The 18,807-nt window shown below is 39.6% G+C and overlaps 3 protein-coding genes across 5 annotated transcripts; 2 read left to right on the top strand and 1 right to left on the bottom strand.

The window, feature by feature from the left end:
- Nucleotides 1-361: 361 nt before the first annotated feature.
- On the bottom strand, nucleotides 362-2,198 carry atp6v1f (ATPase H+ transporting V1 subunit F). Its single transcript, XM_036576775.1, has 2 exons — nucleotides 1,932-2,198; nucleotides 362-1,134 (listed from the first exon to the last, which is right to left on the bottom strand). Exons 1-2 carry the CDS (start codon nucleotides 2,087-2,089, stop codon nucleotides 933-935), a joined length of 360 nt encoding a protein of 119 aa, XP_036432668.1. The 5' UTR covers nucleotides 2,090-2,198; the 3' UTR covers nucleotides 362-932.
- A 1,017-nt stretch (nucleotides 2,199-3,215) lies between these two features.
- On the top strand, nucleotides 3,216-6,725 carry lamtor4 (late endosomal/lysosomal adaptor, MAPK and MTOR activator 4). The gene is made up of 4 exons (XM_036576774.1): nucleotides 3,216-3,329; nucleotides 3,782-3,862; nucleotides 4,572-4,689; nucleotides 5,641-6,725. Exons 1-4 carry the CDS (start codon nucleotides 3,327-3,329, stop codon nucleotides 5,736-5,738), a joined length of 300 nt encoding a protein of 99 aa, XP_036432667.1. The 5' UTR covers nucleotides 3,216-3,326; the 3' UTR covers nucleotides 5,739-6,725.
- Nucleotides 6,726-10,741: 4,016 nt separating this feature from the next.
- Nucleotides 10,742-16,344, top strand: gcc1 (GRIP and coiled-coil domain containing 1). 3 transcript variants are annotated; one of them, XM_036576771.1, is made up of 3 exons: nucleotides 10,742-11,005; nucleotides 12,014-13,156; nucleotides 13,729-16,344. In XM_036576771.1, the coding sequence occupies exons 2-3, from the start codon at nucleotides 12,050-12,052 to the stop codon at nucleotides 15,052-15,054; spliced, it is 2,433 nt and encodes an 810-aa protein (XP_036432664.1). In that variant the 5' UTR covers nucleotides 10,742-11,005; nucleotides 12,014-12,049; the 3' UTR covers nucleotides 15,055-16,344. The 3 variants fall into 3 exon arrangements, with proteins under 3 accessions (XP_036432664.1, XP_036432662.1, XP_036432663.1); XM_036576769.1 differs by having other exon boundaries at nucleotides 11,997-13,156; XM_036576770.1 differs by having other exon boundaries at nucleotides 10,742-11,067; nucleotides 11,997-13,156.
- Nucleotides 16,345-18,807: the final 2,463 nt, after the last annotated feature.

Raw genomic sequence — 18,807 nt, 5'->3', positions numbered from 1 at the left:
TTAAAATGTTATAGGACACAAATCTCATGAAAAACTGCCCTGTTTAGAGCAAGGGGCTGAACCACAAAGCTATCAAGCAAACGGTGAATAATAAACGCGTGACCCTCACAGAATCTGAATGATCATTCCCAGGAACATCTGGTGCTATGCTTAAAACAGGACGCCAGTTCAGAGAAACAGTCGTCATTCTTAGCATGTCTGTTTTTTAAATTGCATTATCTGATTGGCATCCATCAAGGACATTACACTGAGAAGTCAGTAATTGGACTTCATTAGGCCTGACATTTGTACTATTTACAACAGCAGTGTTCACACTATAAAGCAATGAAAGTGCACAATCACACAAACTGTTAGCAGGATGGCAGGTTTGATATCCTTTTTTAATGAACATGACTGTTTCTTACAGTTCTCAACAAATAAGTTAGCAGACATTTGTTTGAACAAGTAGCATCTGAATCATTTTCTTACACAAATGTAACTGAAATCTAATTGAACTCTATGGTATGTTATAATTAATTATAAGGAATGTTACGATTGCACAAACTACCTATGTGCCCTTAAAGATGTATGGATTATATAATTATATAACTTACATGTGTTAAGTGAATCAAAGCTATAAACGTCTTTATGTGCCATAAAAACACAACTTTGAACAGCAATTACATCACAAGCTGAGCACCAGTAAACATTTCATATGTCCAATCTTCAAACATAACACAGAGACACTGAAAAACATACACATTAACAATATACACTGACAGGAGTTTTCAAGATTTAACCTAGCCCAGGCAAGGCATGGGAGAGCGACCCAACAAATCCCAACAGATTTTTAGCTGCTCTTAATCTTTTTCCCATTATCAGCAAACTTGTCCCCAATGCTCCCTCTCCCATCCTCTCTCCTGACTAGGCCATGATCCCACCAGGACTCTGTCTTATCGGAAATCTTCCGCAGAGAACATGCCCTTAGCCCTGCGCAGGATGGAGTCTTTGGAAGCGTCGTATGGGTGCTCTTTCGAGGGGATTTCCAACACGGCAGGGATAGACTGCATATGGGCATCTATGGCATGGCGGATCATCTCTGCGATGAACTGGTTGATGAGGATGATCCCAATGTCACTGCGAGCCAGGAAACTTCTGTTTCAATGAACAAACAAAACAGCATTACGTACAGGACAAACATATTCACATAAACATCTAGACTGAATGTCTGAGAGTAGCAATATCCAAAAGAAGCTAAGGACGGCTTCTTGTTCAAATTTTCCATCCCACCTTAAATAGTGCAGCAGTTACAAATACTGCAGCACTATTTAAGGTGGAACGGAATATTCTAATTAAAAAACTGGCCAATTCAACAGTATAAATCTACAACGTTAGGCCTTAAGCATCTCTCATAACTGCACTATTTAAGGTGGGACGGAAATTTTGAATAAGGAACTGGCCACTGAGTTTTCAGTGTGTAAAAATATAAATTTACACCGTTCGACCTTGAGCAGCTCTGATCTCATACGAACTAAGCACTTCCACATAATTCAGTGACAGTTAGTGATTTCACAATAATGCCTTTCCACTAATGCTGTGTAATGACTGTATTTCTATTATCAGCTGTTGTTTAGAGGTTCAGTAATACAGTGAAAGGAGGGTCCGAGTTTTCTTTAGTTATTTAGCTACGCTAAAGAGACGCGGGCCGACTGACAGGACCAGCTCAGCTGGAAATGGTTTAGCACCGCCGCTATTGCTGCTGTTAGCCGCGCTTATGGAAATGGATCTGAGGTTAACCAGGCAGCTAAGCTAATGAGAGAAGACCTAAAGCGCGATACCAGCAACACTACAGACAATACTAATACAGCTATATTTCATATTTTACACAAGGGAGTAAAACTCATGGGTCAAAACCCGACACAGTCTGGCTGAGAGGAAGAAGAAGGTCTCACTTGAAGGTCTCCTCGATCTCTGTGATGCTGGTGTCCTTCTCCACCACTAAGAAGTTGGGTTTACGGTTTTTGTTCAGCTCTCCGATCCCCCCGAGCAGAAACCCGGTACAGGTGTCTTCATCTCCTATCACGGCGATCAGTTTACCCCGTCCAGCCATCACTGTTCAGCGCAGCGAAGCCCAGAGACGATATCTAAATAAAATAACAGAAAGACTGAGCTGCTGTCTGTCTGTCTGTTCCCCCTCTGGATCACATGCTACAGTCAGCTGACTGCCTCACTTCCGCTTCAGGCTCCGGAGCTGAAGGCCGTCCGGAGTCCGAGGGCTGATCTCAGATCAGATCTCTCCCGGATTTGTGACCGTTTTGGTCTCAGAAGCCGACTGTAGATCAGCACTCCTGCTGAAACAGGTCACACACCACGGTGAGCTTCTGAAACTCAGGACATTCCTCTGACACGCAGTTCGGCCTCGTGTTGGGGAAACGGGACAGAAATACAGCTTACAGGATCAGTTACTGTCATTAAACACTACTGTCAGTGCAATAAATAAAACAAAATAACAGTATAAACAATAAATAAATAAAATAATAGACCACGGTTGCCGTATTAAGCTACTTATACAAAAAAAAACAAAAAACAAAAATGGTTAATAAACAATAATTGAATAAATAAATATAAATGAAGGAATGACTAAATAAACAATTATTATTATTGTGGTTATGATTATATGTCATTTGCATATATTTATTTAAGTAAATTAGTACAATAATGGAGACGTTTTCAGTAATTGAAATACTTGGTTATTTACATTTACATCGAATGTATTGATTATTAATTGTTTATGTTGTATGCCGAAGCTGAGTATAAAAAGACATTTTTAATAATATAACACAAAGGTGTTTAAGAGAAACGACGGAGGTGATTCAGGAATTAAGTGCAATGCGGTGTTAAACTGTTGCCTCTTCAGAATCGCCTTTTTTCTTTTCAGTCCTCTGCACTTTACCGCTTTGTTTCATTACTTAAAAATGTACTTTATTCATTCTCCTCACTGTCTACACTTGGATTTATTAATTTAACTAGATTAAGCTGTGCTATGGCTTCTGCCTCTTAGGTCACAGATTCTTGCAGTCTCGGTTACTTTGTATCTGCGAGAGCGTCTGCTGAATGACTAAATAACAAATAAAAATATATATATTTTTAGAATAATAATAATAATAATAATAATAATAATAATAATAATAGCAGTAGTGGTAGGACTTTTATTCTGTCGGCGGGTGGCGCTGTGCTCGTACACTATGTGACTCGGCACTGCAGAAGAAAACTCGACCGTCACGTGAGACGCACAAGACGGGAAATAATCATCTGCGGCGCTTCCTGATCCGCGGAGCGAGCTGAAAATGGTTTGTGTTTTTCTTTATGTTGGGATTCTTATTGGACATTTAACTGAACAGCAGTGTTGTTGTGTGTGTTCTGTCGGTTGAAGCTGTGCGGAGTGTGTCGTGTGCTGTCAGATGTGTGTGTGTGTGTGTGTGTGTGTGTGTGTGTGTGTGTGTGTGTGTGTGTGTGTGTGAGAGAGACCTGTTTATTATCTCCTTCGCTGTGGTTCAGCTGAGCTGTCTGTGTTTTTCTGCACATTAATGCAGTGATCAGACCTGCTGGAACTGAATCAGTGTGTGAGCAGTGAAAACATAGTAACTAGTACATGTGGACCACAGCACTGGAGCTGGGAAACGCTGTTATTCCCTCTTTAAGCACTGCTTAATTGCTATTTGCCTCATGAAGTCAGCGTTTTTTTCATGGAAAAGAGTTTCTCCTGCTCTTACCCTCTTTCTCTCTCTTTTCCTCGCGGAAGACCACAGCACTGACTCAGGGTTTGGAGAGGATACCTGACCAGATAGGGTATTTGGTGATCAGTGAGGACGGCGTACTTGCAGTGAGTCTTCACACATTAAAGGGGATATCCATCCATTTTTTAAAATGAATGTTAAATGGTTAAAATGTAAACAAAGTCACACAGAGTGGTTAGATGTAAAATGCTTTGTTCTAGAGAAACGTACCAACTCAGAATCGTTCACAATGGTGGTGATAGGAACCAGACATCTGAAGAGTTTAACGTCATAAAAGCTCCGCCTCATAAAGTTTTTAAATAAAATAGGTCAGATTTTGCTGCCTGATGGCTATAATAGTTTTGAGATAAGGTTTTGTCTAAAGCATATATTTTTTTATTTCAGAGGTACACACAGGGTGTTGTAATGCAGTCCTCAGTAGATTACCCATATACCCAATACCCATTTTTTTTTGTTTTACCACTTTTTACATATAAAAGGTGCAAAAGGTGCATGTTTGTCCACTGGTTGTTTTGTATAGTAAATAAAATGGCTATATTGTGTAGACATCATGACCCCTGGTTTCTATAAGCACAGCTGTAAAGAAATCTTAGTCCTTACATTTCTCTGTAATGCACCATTTCACATCAAACCACTCTGAAAGACTGTTTACATTTTAATAGGTTATGCAGAAATGCTGCCTCTTTTAGGGGTCTTTTCTAGCACATTTAAAAGGGCACAAAACGTAATAGGATTGGCTTCATAAGCATTGTGTTTTGAGAGTTCACAGAAGGCTCTTTGTGCTGTTTCTCTTAGTCTTCAGGAGAGCTGGAGAACGATGAGCACACCGCAGGAGTGATCATGCAGATGGTCCGAACAGCATGTCGGTTCAGGCTTCACGGAGCAGCAGAGCCGCCTTTTAAACGCATGTCAGGTGAGTGATCGTGAATCACTGTTGGGTCTCTATTAGAAGTATAACAATGTGCCATGACAGCATGATATTACAGTGACTGTGTGCATTGTGGAATATTAATTATGCTATTTAAAGCTGCGCTATACCAGTTTTTTTTGTTTAAGTTGATGAAGTAGCATTACTGAGTAAGGAGAAAAAAATCACACTAAAATTCAGCATGTATTTGTTGTTGCGAGTCGCCCTTTAAAGACTGAAAAGTCGTCTAAAATTGAGAGGTGTTGGGTCAGATTTCATGGGAGTTTTTCGACTATGGCATATGTCTTTACGTGTTAACCTCACGCGCACAGAAAAAAAAGGTTTTGCTCAATGTTTAGGTCTCAAATGCAAAATCAGCATTATACTGAAGAAGATATAATGACAACAGTAGATAATTTGCTCATAATCTCAGAAGACACATTTCACTAAATTTTGACTGAGTTCCCTTGAACACTTTCAGTGCACATGCAATCCTCAGGGTCATCCATTCGGAGAAGGAGTCCAAAGCACAACCTATATTACAAATGTTCTTCCTCATGTTGCATGCAATTCCACATTTCCACCAGAGAGGTCTCCAAATCCCCAAAACCTGCGTAGTGCAGCTTTAATGCAATTGCATTGTTTTACACCCAAACACCAAAGATTGCTATGATGAACAGTCAACACAACCAACAACTCAACAAGTCTAGCATTCCTCCTCCCTCCCAGCACTAGTTTTTATTATAGTCATCAATTTTCTTCATAGTCATCAATCTGCTTTATCAAGTTTTGTTCAAAATATTGCATGAATACTGAATCATGAATCCAGTATTGAGAATTGATTCGAATCATGGGCTGAGTGTATCGTTACATCCCTAGTTTTTATACTCTCTAAGAAGTGCTAAGAGGACACAAGATAGTTATATAAAAATATCACTCTTTCATTTTTTCCCACAGTGATATTTGAGGACTACGTTTATGCAGTGACAATCTCCGGACAGAAGGTCTTTGTAGTGAAACGACAGAACAACCAACGGGAACCTGTGAATGTCTAGAAGTGAGAAGAGTTACATGTTAACGGACTACTCTCATACTCACACTGATTGAGTGCCCTCTGATTAAAATACTAAAATACAATATAAACATAATACCGATACGAGTTTAAGCAAAACCCTCATGCCCAACACTTTTCTCATAGTGTGCTCTTTGTACACTGTGAGTTAGAATCATTGTATTTAAAAGGTTTCAGTTGTGTTTTTCCCTGAGCTGTTGTTACTAATGCCATGAACATGTGGCCTAACTCACTGTTCACTCTTCACAGAAATATGGCACATGCCTGTGACATTTTACTGATAACTAACAATGCCTCACTTTTGTCAAACATCAGTGGGTAGGCTGCCTTACTCTATCTATTGAACTGTTTATGAAGAATTTTAGACAGTTTGACTGATTCAGCTCCCTGTTTAATGAGCTGATGACACATTTTGGATTATGTTAAACGCTGTCCGAGTGACATCTAACCACTGAGGAAGTGACTTACAGGCATGTGGCATTTCCTGATAATGATGGCACTAAACTGCATTATTATAGGTATGTGGGGATGCTGAACTATACAGCTCATCAGGTCAAGCTAATGTTTTAGTTTTTCAGCTCTTCCAGGAGTTAAAAGTAGCAAATTTCTCTATTTAAGAAAAAAATCTCTATCAAGTCACTGCATTTTTATCACCTCATGAATCAGTTTAAAGAATTTTCTATTTCATGATCTAATTTTTACTTTCACTATTTAATATTACTTCTACTTCTGTTTTTTTTCTGAGTAAAGTATTATTCCAGGCGCTAGTAGCAAGCTGGAAGTCGCAAGTAACTTGTAAGAGATGTCACAAGATGGTGATCTCAATTGGGTCAGTCCCAGAAATAACTGAGATGTTCCATGCGCTGCATTTTATTAACAGTACTGAACCCATGCACAGGGTTATTGTTGTTGATCTAAAAGATATAGATGCTGAATAAAGTACTTAATAAAGAAACTGGTGTGCTTTATAGTTTTGGGTGTTCTTTGTATCAAAACACCAGTATCTTGCCTTTAGAACCTAAAAGGATTGTGTGTCTGTCTGCCTGTTCCAACCACTAACCTTAAAGTAAGCCTGAGCTCAAAATGGATCATTTTAGATCTTTTTGGAGCAGGGGTGTGGCCAAAGTGAGTGAGACTGCATCCCTGTCCCTCATGGCCACATGATGACCAGTTAGATCTCATTGTTTTGAAGTAAATGTGTCCAAATATCTGAAAAATAGTAAAAGTAAAGGTTTTTGTGTTTTAATGAAAATACTATGATTTGCAGCATGTATAACAGTTCATTGGTGTGTTTGCTAGTCATGTACTGGCTAGCATTTTGAGTTCTGCTCAAAATAAGCTAAAAATGTCACTACTGAAACATTTGGTAAAGTTTCTGTAGTGTTATGATTATTTTGGTAGTGACAAAATAGAATGTTCAGTCATTTATTTGACAAAAATATGCATAATTAAAGTATAGAGTCACTCAAGGCAAAAGAATTTTAGCCTGAAGTCCAAGTCAGTTAAAAGCCATATCAAGCAAGAATGGGAAACATTTCACTTTCAAAATTACAGCAGTTGGTCTCCTCAGTTCCCAAACGCTTACAGTTTTAGAAGAAGAGCTGATGTAACACTGTGGTAAACATGCCCCTGTCCCAACTTTTTTGGAATATGTTGCTGGTGGCCATTTACTTTTCAAAAAACAATTAAAATTTCTTAATTTCAACATTTGATATGTTGACTTTGTACTATTTACAATTAAATGTAGGGTTTAAATGATTTGCATATCATTTCATTTGGTTTTTATTTACATTTTGCACAGCGTCCCAACTTTTTGGCAAACAGGGTTGTACACAAGAGAGAGTATGTGATACAAGTTATCCTAACTAATTCTAGAGAAAGCACAACATGAGCCTTGCCAGACACCATTATAATTATTGGGCTGTTTGAGTTAACCTTACTTGCACCAAAAATGTCGACCACTGAAAATTAGACAGAAACTGTAACTCAAACATAAAGTTATTTAAGCTTGAGCCTGTTAAGTAAATTTAATTGATTCTTTTGAGGCAATACGTTTGTGTGATGTTTTTATAGTAAAGTCAACTAATCTAAGTGTACAGTGTGACTGAAGGTCCTTCATAGACTAATGGAATGGATCCTTCAGCTGGGAAATTATGGAATGACCAACTTCAAGACAGAAGAGACAAAGAGTCTAATAGAACCATCTGGAAGAAGTGACCCTTGGAGGAAAATGAGGAAGAAATGTGGCGGAAATGTTTCAGAACAGGAACTTACTGCAACGTTCATCCAAATGCTGCCCAGCAAATACTGTCAGAGTAACTTACCCCCAAATGAAATATTTGTCCAGCACATCTTTGTCTTCCACTTAGTTTCCTTTCAGCTTTTTTGGCTGCTGTTCCTCTCTGCTCCTGTCCAATCTGCTCTTTCTCTAAGTTTAGCGCTTTGACAGTTCAGTGACAGTTCATAGAGTCATAGAGTATGAAAACTTGGAGTGGCATTCTGAGGTAGTATGTAAAATACAATGCTTAAAACTATGAGCAATTATCTTCTTATTATATTATTACATTCAGAACGAACTAAAAATATGCACTTACATCCTAGAGAGAAAACAAATGAGATTCTACAGATACTTTTCCTGACCACAAATAGGTCTTTGATGTAAAATTGATATTCAAAACAGATTTATGTTATAAATTCATTTTCATGTACCGACATCAGCAAATATTTGCTTTAAAAATATCCAACAGATGTTTAGATTTAGGTTTAGAGCAATATTTTAAACCAACATTTGCTGAAGTATTTATTTTACTCTGGAAGACCAGGATGTTTAGGCGATGCTGACTTTTTTCCTGTTATACTACTCCAGGTGGATTAAGCCCAATATCTACGTTCTATAAATGTTTATGCATCAGCTGCAGCATCAGCAGATATGAACATGAAAAATTTCGGATATTTGTATTGGTCTACAATTTCCATTTCAGTGCATTATTTGGATAGTGGGTCATTCTCAGGATTGCAGCAACACTGACGTGGTGGTGTGTTAGTGTGTGTTGTGCTGGTACGAGTGGATCAGACACAGCAGTGCTGCTGAAGTTTTTAAACACTGTGTCCACTCACTGTCCACTCTATTAGACACTCCTACCTTGTCAGTCCACCTTGTAGATGTAAAGTCAGAGATGATAGCTCATCTGCTGCTGCACAGTTTGTGTTGGTCATCCTCTAGTCCTTCATCAGTGGTCACAGGACACTGCCCACAGGACGCTGTTGGCTGGATATTTTTGGTTGGTGGACTATTCTCAGTCCAGCAGTGACACTGAGGTGTTTAAAAACTCCAGCAGCACTGCTGTGTCTCCAGACCAGCGCAACACACACTAACACACCACCACCACGTCAGTGTCACTGCAGTGCTGAGAATGATCCACCACTCAAATAATACCTGCTCTGTGGTGGCCCTGTGGAGGTCCTGACCACTGAAGAACAGGGTAAAAGGGGCTAAGTATGCAGAGAAACAGATGGACTACAGTCTGTAACTGTAGAACTACAAAGTGCACCTATATGGTAAGTGGAGCTGATAAAATGGACATTCATTACAATGTATACAAGTTATATTGTGGAATGACAATAAAGACCACCTGACTAGACTTGAGATATAAAAGTGAATTAAGTTAAGAATAAAGAATATTTCAAAGTTACACTTGCATGGCCTCCTCCTCCTAAAAAAAAACTTGTTTAGGATCTTGCTCAAGGTGGACATTTTTTTATGTTTGTAGTTATGGATTACATCCATAATGTTAATATTGACATCAAAAAAAAAACACAACCTAGAACCCATTTAGCAAAATGACAGGGTTAAAGTGTTAAGTCAAAGCCTGACTTAGTTAGGATATGTATTTTGATCTAATTATTCTCACTGAAGTTGCTCATGCTGTTCTATCACATTTGATGCTGAAAAGGAATAGAAAAAGTCACGCCATGGCTGGGAGTCAATCTCAAAGAGATTCGATTCTCCGATTCGAGAGTCGACTCCAAAACTTTGAACACGATTTACACGCACGCAGAGTGAAATGTTCTGCTCTCTAGACAACCTACACAAAACACACAGCAGACTAGGCTGGATTTTACTTTGCACAAAGTGAAAAACATCTTATTACACGAAGATGACAGAGAAATCAATTTAGTTAGAACCTCAGAACAAGTGAGGTGGCCCATACAGAAATCTGATACATGTATATATCATGACGTGTCAAGCATATATATGTACGTACATGCTGTGTACACATATGAAAGTATCAAATATTGGACATATATGCATAATATACGGATCATACATATCAAATACATGGTTAAGTACATTCCAGAACAGTTACTAAGCTGTGCTTTTAAATTAAATTTAATGTGCCTTCGAAGATTTTAATGTGTCTAGGAACAATATTCGTCTTTATTTCATTTTTTAACGCTTTCATTGTATAATGTGCATTCTTTTGGGGTTTAGTTAATTATAAAAGTATTATACGAATTTTAACTTGATTAGGAAGTATGTGGAAGAAACTAGGAAGATACCTAAGACCTTATATAACACGAAGTTGGCACATATGAGCAATGTATGGCCTCCACATATTAATAATTTTCTATCATAGGCTATATTGTTGAACATCTATATATGGCTGAAATGTACGTCCTATATTTGACAGTGAGCAATTCCTAATAAGTTAGTATATATGTCACATATATGTTCATATAAAGATAAATATAAGTTGGATCAAAGGGAAATCCATCCATGCTAATTTATGACATATATTAACCCACATATTGCCGTATATCAGTTTTCAGTATTCAGTAAATCTCTTGTCATTATATAGGACTACTTGATATTGTACTTTTATGTCGTCAGATCTCTTTTCCTGCGTTTTACTTTCAGGAATCGAGAATCGATAAAACGATTGTGTGGAATCGACTTTTGGAATCGACTCCGTTAATTTCCTTCGCTTGGACTCGGACTCGGAGTCGACAGTCCTGACGAACTCACACATATAGTTACATATGATTGTCTTGACGAATGTAAGGAATGAACGCGCGCGCACCAACGACTTTTGGATCTGTATTTAAAAGAACGTAAAGAAAAGGCGGTAGTGATTTTAAACAGCAATATCAGGCCGAAGTGTTGAGGACGTCACGTCCTGTGAGTCTGTGAGTGAAACAGGAAGAGACGGAGTGCTGTTGACACGTTGCTGACAGACTTTTACTCTTTAGGTACCGGTTTTAATCATTTTAAACTGCAGAATAATGTGAAGAATGTGCTTCCGGTGTTGCTGGTGAGACTGTGAGGTCGTGCTCTCCGGTGTCAGACTGTCCTCTGGGTTTGTTTTCGTTAGCCTTTGGTGTAGCTAGCTGGCTAAGTGTTATGATAACAGCGGTCCGCTTACACCAACTAGCTAGTAAACCGAGGACAGTGATGAGAGAGAGGGGGAGAGAGAGAGAGAGAGAGAGAGAGGGGGGATTTTTACACGTAAGATTTCATTAACGTGTTGAGCAAACCCCGATTTACTAATTAGGGCAGATTTGTCCAGTTAAATAACTGAGTACCACAATTACAGCTGCAGTTTGTGCTCTGTTGTAATTTGCAGATGTTTGCTTTTTCAGTTTAAAGGGCTCGTATCTTACGTTTTTCTTGTGTTTTACTTTTTTAATGAATGATAGTTGTGTAGGCTTATGTACCAAAATCTGTCATTCACTTTTATGTGGCAGTTTTCACCGTCTCCTTATCCCTTTAAACAGGCTGTTTGTTTTAATGCGACTGACATATGTAAATATGTAAATCGACTCTATTCTGATTGGCTTCTCTAATGTGCCTCATTGAAAGAGCAGTGCGGGCTGAAACAATATAACTTCAGTGTGAATGGGCTGGAAGGCTTAACAAGTGCACCTATTTAAATGTATTGAATTCAAAAAGTGCTGTTTTTGCAACTTAGTTTCAATATATGGACTGTTCATTTCACTGTTTTGAAACTTTAACACTATTTAAATGCCACATAAAACTTTTTATTTCAATGCATTTTGAAATTCATTTAGTGGTCAGAGTGGGGAAATGCTAAAGTGTAAAATGCATAGTAACCCCAGGAGAAGAACTGTGGACCACTTGGCTTGAAGCATTCATTACATTATTGACAAACTAAATATTTGTTGAAATAATCAGCTTTGTAGTTACGATCACATTTCCACTTGCTCTTTTACGCCTCTACAGGTTTACCTGTTTTGCAGGTTTGACTATGAAACCACTGTGACTGCATCCTCATCATGGAGAAGTTTGGTATGAGCTTTGGGGGAGGCCCAAGCAAGAAAGAACTGCTTGAGACAATAGAGGCCCAGAAGAAGGAGCTCCTCAAATATCAGACTCGATTTAAAGATGTTGTCAGAGCCTATAAGAGTTTACTGAAGGAGAAAGAAGCTTTGGAAGCTAGCCTAAAAGTCCTCACTGTATCTCAGGAGGCGGATATAAGTCTGCACAGCAATGACCCATCTTCCGGTGTATGCAGTGGCCAAACAGAGTGCCCAGTACCCACTGACCTTGCAGATGACCACTGTTCCCTTCACAGTGAGGACAGCGTGGACACTGCAGCTTCTGTTGACACAGCCACCAGCGTGACCAGTAACAGCACTAAGGGAGACCCTGCAGAGGAGGACCAGAGTGGCCCTGCAGAAGGAGCTGTGCCAGGGTCTGCAGTGCCTTCTGTCATCCAGCAGTCAGAGGAGGCAAGCGGTTCGGAGAGTGGTGTCAGTTCCAGCAGCAGTACTGGTATAGAGCAACCTGTTGCCTCAGCAGTAGCTGAGACGGACCGTCGGGTGATGCAGCTCAAGACCCAGTTGTCTACTTTGACGACATCCTTGGCCACAGTCACTCAGGAAAAGTCTAGGATGGAGGCTTCCTACCAAGCAGACAAGCGGAAGATGAAGCAAGAGCTGGAGGAGATGCAGGGGAAGATGGAGGAGGCCCACAAGCAGCACCAGAACGAGCTCCAGGCTTTACAGGAGCAGCTTGTGGAGAGCAAGGCCCGCGTCATCACGCAGCAGCACGAGCGAGAGCAGGAGCAGGGCGATCATGCCCACATGCTCCGCGAGCTTCAGAAACTCCTGCAGGAGGAGAGGAGCTTGAGGCAAGATGCTGAACTCAAACTGGAGGATACCAGAGAATCCCTGGTGGAAGCCATGAAAGCTGCTGACAGGGGGCTGGATTGTGAGGAACAGTTGAGGAAGATGGCTGAGGATTGTGAGATGCTGAGAAAGAGTTTACAGGCCTCAGAGAGTGAGAGGAGTAAGCCTGATCCACGGGTGGAGGAGCTGCAGCAAGAGATTGCTGACCTCAAAGCACACTTTAATCAACAGATTCAGCATGAGATTAGGAAGGTATGGCTTTAATGAATGATAGTCCTGCTGTCATTTTATACCTCACTTACAACTATTATGTAGATTTGAATTAAATGTGAGCTTATGATCACTTGAGAAATGTGCAATAATTCACCTAGAAATCCAGTTTCATCCAAATCCCAAATATTGTCAATCAGCCCAGACATGTTTGGTACCTGAAGTTTGCTCCTTTAGTTTTTCAGTGGTGTGATGGGAGTAATGTTGCTAGCAAGTGATAGAAGCTTATAGTCACTGTTTGGCATTGTTCAAACCACTTGTTTAATTCATGACGCACTTGTTTCAAATGGCATCAAGTTGTTGAGTAGTCTATTTGATCTCAAATAGACTTGATTACATAGATTCTGACAATGTATGACATTGTAAATATTATATATCGTACTGTAAAAATAGACTAAAGTATATAGCAGAGCTAAGAACTTTAGAAGTAGCAGTATTTTTGTCCATTTTTATAGGTAACATCTCCTTTCCATACCTTTTTTTGCTCTGTATGAATGAAAAATGAAATGTATTCAAGATTTATGTAATAGCGTTTTATACACATATCTTTGCAGGTTGCTCAGACAGAAGAGCGTTTGCGGGAGCGGGCACAGTTGGAGGAGGCGCGAGTGGCCAGTCTTGAGGAGAGGGTCTCTGAGCTGTCGGAGTTACTGGGTGCTTGCGAGAAGGCCAGGCAAAAAGACCAACAGAATGCTCAGAGGCTACGGGAGCGCATCCTTCAGCTGGACACGGAGAACAAGACTCTGGCCATCGCAGTCAGCACTAGGACCACCACGTCGGACCTTGGTATTGATGAAACAAACCTAGACGTGAATGTGCTTAAAGACAAGCTGGAGAAAGTGAAGAAGCTGCTACAGCTGGCTGCACAAAGGTCTCAGGACCAAACTTTAGAGATTGAGAAGCTGATAGAGGGGGATACAGTGCAAGGAGGTGAAGTCTCGGACGGAGAGAAGGCTTCAGTGCTGTATTACCAGCAAGAGCTGCGTCAGCTGAAGGAGGAGTTTGAGCGTTACAAAGTACGGGCACAAGTGGTTCTGAAGAACAAAAACACAAAAGATGGCAACCAAGCCAAGGAGCTTGAGGAGGCCCGTGACCAGCTGGCCGAACTGAAAGAGAAATACATCAACCTGCGCATTCACTCTGACGAGGCCGAGGCCCGGCACAAGCGAGAGCTGGAGGAGCGCCAGCAGGGGTTGATGGCCCTTCAGCAGGCCCATAAACAGGAGCTGGAGAAACTGGATGCTCAACACAGAGAGAACTTCCTACGTCTGGAGGAAGAGATGCACAAGCAGAGGGATCGCACCATGGCCCTTCTCGCAGAGAAGGACCTCGAACTGGAACAGCTCCGAGCCACTACAATGATTGGCCTTCGAAGGCAGAGCGCAGGTGATGGCACAGCAGAGAGAGGAGGTGGAGTGGATGGAGATGACGTAGAAGGTGGTGATCCTGCTCATGAAGAGAGTGAGATCATTGCTCAGGCGCTGAAGCTAGTTGGCCCAAATGAGCCCACTTTATTGCTGTATGCTGAACAGCTGGCCCGGAAGGAGGTAGAGATTGCCGCCTTGCGCAAACAGAAGCATCGGCTGGAGGAAGACCTGCATCAGCTGCAAGGGAAGTTGATCGCTAACGGTGAGAGACATGAAGAGGAGGTGGCCGAGATACGGGCGCAACTGGACAAGCGTATTCGCGACCAGGGCAGAGATGGAGCCAACTTGGAATATCTTAAGAATGTCATCTACAGGTTCCTCACGCTCCAGGACTCTAGAGGGCGTCAGCAAACACTCACAGCCATCCTGACCATCCTTCACTTCAGCCCTCAAGAAAAACAGGCTGTTGTGAAGCAGCAAGGACAGAGCTGGTGGACGGCTGGGAAGAGATGATGAATTAAGTCGGAGAACGCTGAAAGGGTTAATTTATTTTGTAATAGACGAGTCACGTTTTTCAGGGTTTCTGCTTTCTGTTCTGAAGTACCAAATTATGTGCATTACCTGTATGACGATTAACTTTCCTGTTCTGTTAAAGCTCATAAAGTTTGTGTTGTCTCTCACAATCCACATGAATAATCGTTTTATCTTGCTCCTAACTGAGGTAAGACATTTACTAGGACATACACACAAGAGGCAGAGACAGCCATTATTTGGTTTTCTCTCTTGTGAAAGATCTGCGCGCTCCAGGAGCTACAACCACTACAATTAGAACTTGTACAGACGTGTGTAATTATTAAGCAATACCAAAGAAAGCGTCAGGTGTGCTGCTGTTTGCAGTGACCTGAGAACCTCAAATAGATTAAAACTTAGCCAGAGGAAGTATCAGATTTCATAACCATGCAGACACTGACATTATTTTGCTTTTTTTTGTAAGCATCCTCAACAATTTCTGTATCCATGCATATTGATATTCAGATTATGGTTGTAATTAGGGGTGGGAAATATGACAATATTAAATCATATTGTTATATTACATCACACACTACAGTATGCTTTTATAAGCATATTGTAGATATACACAGTACTTAAAAACATTGAACAACTGCATGTTTCATTACTCAGCGAGCAGGAAAGCTTGTTTCATTGAATTTATTGCAGCACACCAATTTGAAATGTTCAATAAAAAACATTGAATTCATAGTTTTTAATGTTTTTTAATTTTGTTTAACTGAGGAAATGCTGGGGCATTCTATCAGTTCTAACTTAAAACCTCAGAAGAATTAAGTAGTGTGATACATACCCTGCATTATGATAATGTCTTTAAGTTACTATGATCTTGTATTTTTGCTGTATTGCCCACCCCTAGTCATAAAAGCATTATACTACAGCCCTTCATAACATTCCAGTGTAGTGTTTGCCCTGCACAAAGACTTCTGATTGAAAACATCAGTTAATTATCAAACCCTCTGTGAGGTCAATCATGCATGTTGGCGGACTGAAAACACTAACCATCTTTGTTATCCTTGGCCTCTACTTAGGCTTCATATTTTTCATTTTCCATCACTGTCCAACCAAATGTCACATAATTGCAGTGTTGCACCTTCTGTATCTAAAAGTAATAATTAGTTGTATGTTTTGTACAGATTTGATTTTTTTGCTATAGATGGGTTATAGAGTATCTTCAAATGTATATTTTGGATCCTTGATTTAAAACAGTGAAATTAAAACTACTTTCTCCCCTTATCAAGGTGTTGGACTCTGTTGTTCACTGATGGGATGCCTGTTCAGTGCAGCCTGTAAGTTTTCTTTGCAGGGTTTTAACCATGAATAATTATGCAACTATGAACAGTAACACCTTTATTCTACCACATTTTCATTAACACACTCATACATCCATACATTAAAATCCAAACAAGAGCTGACAACATTCTCACAGTAAACACAAAATAGATAAATAATATAAATACCTACATAAACAGTAAAGGACTGATGTGAGTTGGGTAACTGTCAAATAAGACATTCCAAATATTTCAATATAATATTGGGAACTTGGAACAGGGTTAAGCAACACACCAGCAGTCTACTGACACTGTACTTGATAATCCAGATACTTATCCATACATTCAAGATTGTTTAAGCTTCCAAAAAGTGTTACAATATTCAGAATGCACCAGTGTGCCCTGTTTATAGGTATTACATTCAGCTCATCTCACATCTAACAACATCTTACTGCTTGGCAATTTATTTGGAAAAAAAACAAACAAACAAAAAACAAAAAGGGTAGGCTCTAATTTGGCAGACCATACTAACAGAAGTAGATAAAACCTGATGCACAAAAACTGTAGAGAAACAAAAATAATTATGAAGTACAAGTTGAGGTTCGGTTTTCTAGTTGTATAAACACACCGGTGCTGGCACAGCTGCAGATTTCAAGTCTTTTGAAACCTGGCCCAAGATATCCAAGTAAGGCATTCACTTAAGCAGACAGACAACACTCATACTCTACAAAGCAATATTTACAGAGATTCAAGTAGCCTGTAGTGAAGGTGATGTCCTTTTTCGTGTGACAGTAGTAGTGATGAGTCCTGTTCGTCTCTTAAAGTGGCTGATTAAACCCTCATTTCAGTCTGGAGCTACAAACAGCCAACTAGAATAAATACAGTAATGCCACAGATTCATTCACAGATAAACTCTACTTTAAGCAGCCTATATGTCTACACTAAACACTTAAAAAAAGACAGTTCTTCGAAAGGTTCTCTAGTAAAGGCAATGGTTCTTCAGGTCGATGGAGAATGTTGTGTATAGCACCAAAAAGGCTTCTGCTATTGTTACAAGGTCAAGCTTGTAACCCTTTTTGGTGCTATATAGAAGCACTTTTAAGAAGGGTCTACTTAGAACCATACACAACACATTCTCCATCAATCTGGTGAACAATTTCACCATGCAAAGAACCATTTAACCATAAAATGGTTCTGTATAGAACTGATAGAACATCTTTTTTAAGTGTGTACTTCAGTGTAAGCTTCATTTGTCAATGTCTAAACGATGATTATTTTCCAAATGTTAGCCTGGAGGGTTGTGGCACCTCTGAGATCATATAAAGTGCTAAAACAAAATAGAGACAGTCCTAAACTAGAGGAAATATTTTTTATTTCTGTGGCCACAATGAAAGATTGAACGTCAAGTATCATATGAGGTCACTACTGCACTTGTGTTTTGAAAGGTATTCATTTTGCTTGTACGTCCATATTACAGGCTCACTGCTGTCTACAAGGCTTGTAACAATGAGGGTAATGGGAGGTCACTTAAGTTACTTGCTGCACCCGTCCTAAAGAAAGACATTCATCCAGAACACAGATCTCTGTGAACCTTTACTTCTACTCTCCATGAAATCGTCTACATCTACTAATGTTGAAGGGGAATTCCACTGATTTTTCAAAATGTTTGCATAATTCAATCATTGAGATGTAAATAAATTCATTCAGAGTGGTTTGATGTAAAACTTTATCACGAAACTACCGTAAAACAATGTCTAGTTCATATCATCACCACTGTGAACAATTCTGACTCTGCAAGTTTCTCTAGAACAAAGCATTTTACACCAAACCACTCTGAATGAATTTGTTCACATCTTAACCATTAAATCATGCAGAAATTTTGAAAAATTGGTGGAGTTCCCCTTTTTGTTCCTTAATATTAACTAAACATTATATTAGCTGCATAGTCTTGACAAGCTCTAGCTGTCTTGACACTTTACCTTGTGAACATATGGACTTCTTGATCAAGGCTGATTGGTTGTGCGTAAATTAATGTTGCTGGCTCTTAGACTAACTAGAAGAAATTTGTACTGGACATATACCCGCATTCTCCAAACGGAAGAACACGTTCCATAACAGTGGTACTACTAAAAAGGTTAGATCTTTATTAGACTATTATTATTTTTTTCCTTTGCTGTTCTGTAACTTCTAAATGACAACTCTGACATTTTAACATGTGGTCGTATGCAAAAGTTGGGCGCCTCTGGTCAAATCACATTTTGTTGATTTTCTTAGTGAAAATAAGTTACACATCTTTTACAGAGAACACACTTCTGCACATTTTAATGTAGAATTACTGTTTATTTGCTAAGTTTAACATTTTGGGGAAAGTGCATAAAATATGGCCTGTGGAAACAATTTCATATTTTAGATTTTACAGTTTATTTGC

Source organism: Colossoma macropomum, unplaced genomic scaffold (assembly GCF_904425465.1).
Source record: "Colossoma macropomum unplaced genomic scaffold, Colossoma_macropomum, whole genome shotgun sequence".
In the NCBI taxonomy this organism is placed as follows: Eukaryota; Metazoa; Chordata; class Actinopteri; order Characiformes; family Serrasalmidae; genus Colossoma; species Colossoma macropomum.
The sequence above is the reverse complement of the archived record's forward strand: the minus strand, read 5'-3'. Positions and strand labels throughout refer to the sequence as shown.

What these genes read in the sequence shown, in the direction of transcription:
- atp6v1f (XM_036576775.1), bottom strand. Translation starts at nt 2,089, where the DNA reads ATGGCTGGACGGGGTAAACTGATCGCCGTGATAGGAGATGAAGACACC. An exon ending in GAGATCGAGGAGACCTTCAA is followed by an intron (nt 1,135 to 1,931) that starts GTGAGACCTTCT and finishes TCATTGAAACAG; the next exon opens with AAGTTTCCTGGCTCGCAGTG.
- lamtor4 (XM_036576774.1), top strand. An exon ending in GTGAGGACGGCGTACTTGCA is followed by an intron (nt 3,863 to 4,571) that starts GTGAGTCTTCAC and finishes TGTTTCTCTTAG; the next exon opens with TCTTCAGGAGAGCTGGAGAA. An exon ending in GCCTTTTAAACGCATGTCAG is followed by an intron (nt 4,690 to 5,640) that starts GTGAGTGATCGT and finishes TTTTTCCCACAG; the next exon opens with TGATATTTGAGGACTACGTT.
- gcc1 (XM_036576771.1), top strand. Translation starts at nt 12,050, where the DNA reads ATGGAGAAGTTTGGTATGAGCTTTGGGGGAGGCCCAAGCAAGAAAGAA. An exon ending in TTCAGCATGAGATTAGGAAG is followed by an intron (nt 13,157 to 13,728) that starts GTATGGCTTTAA and finishes ATATCTTTGCAG; the next exon opens with GTTGCTCAGACAGAAGAGCG.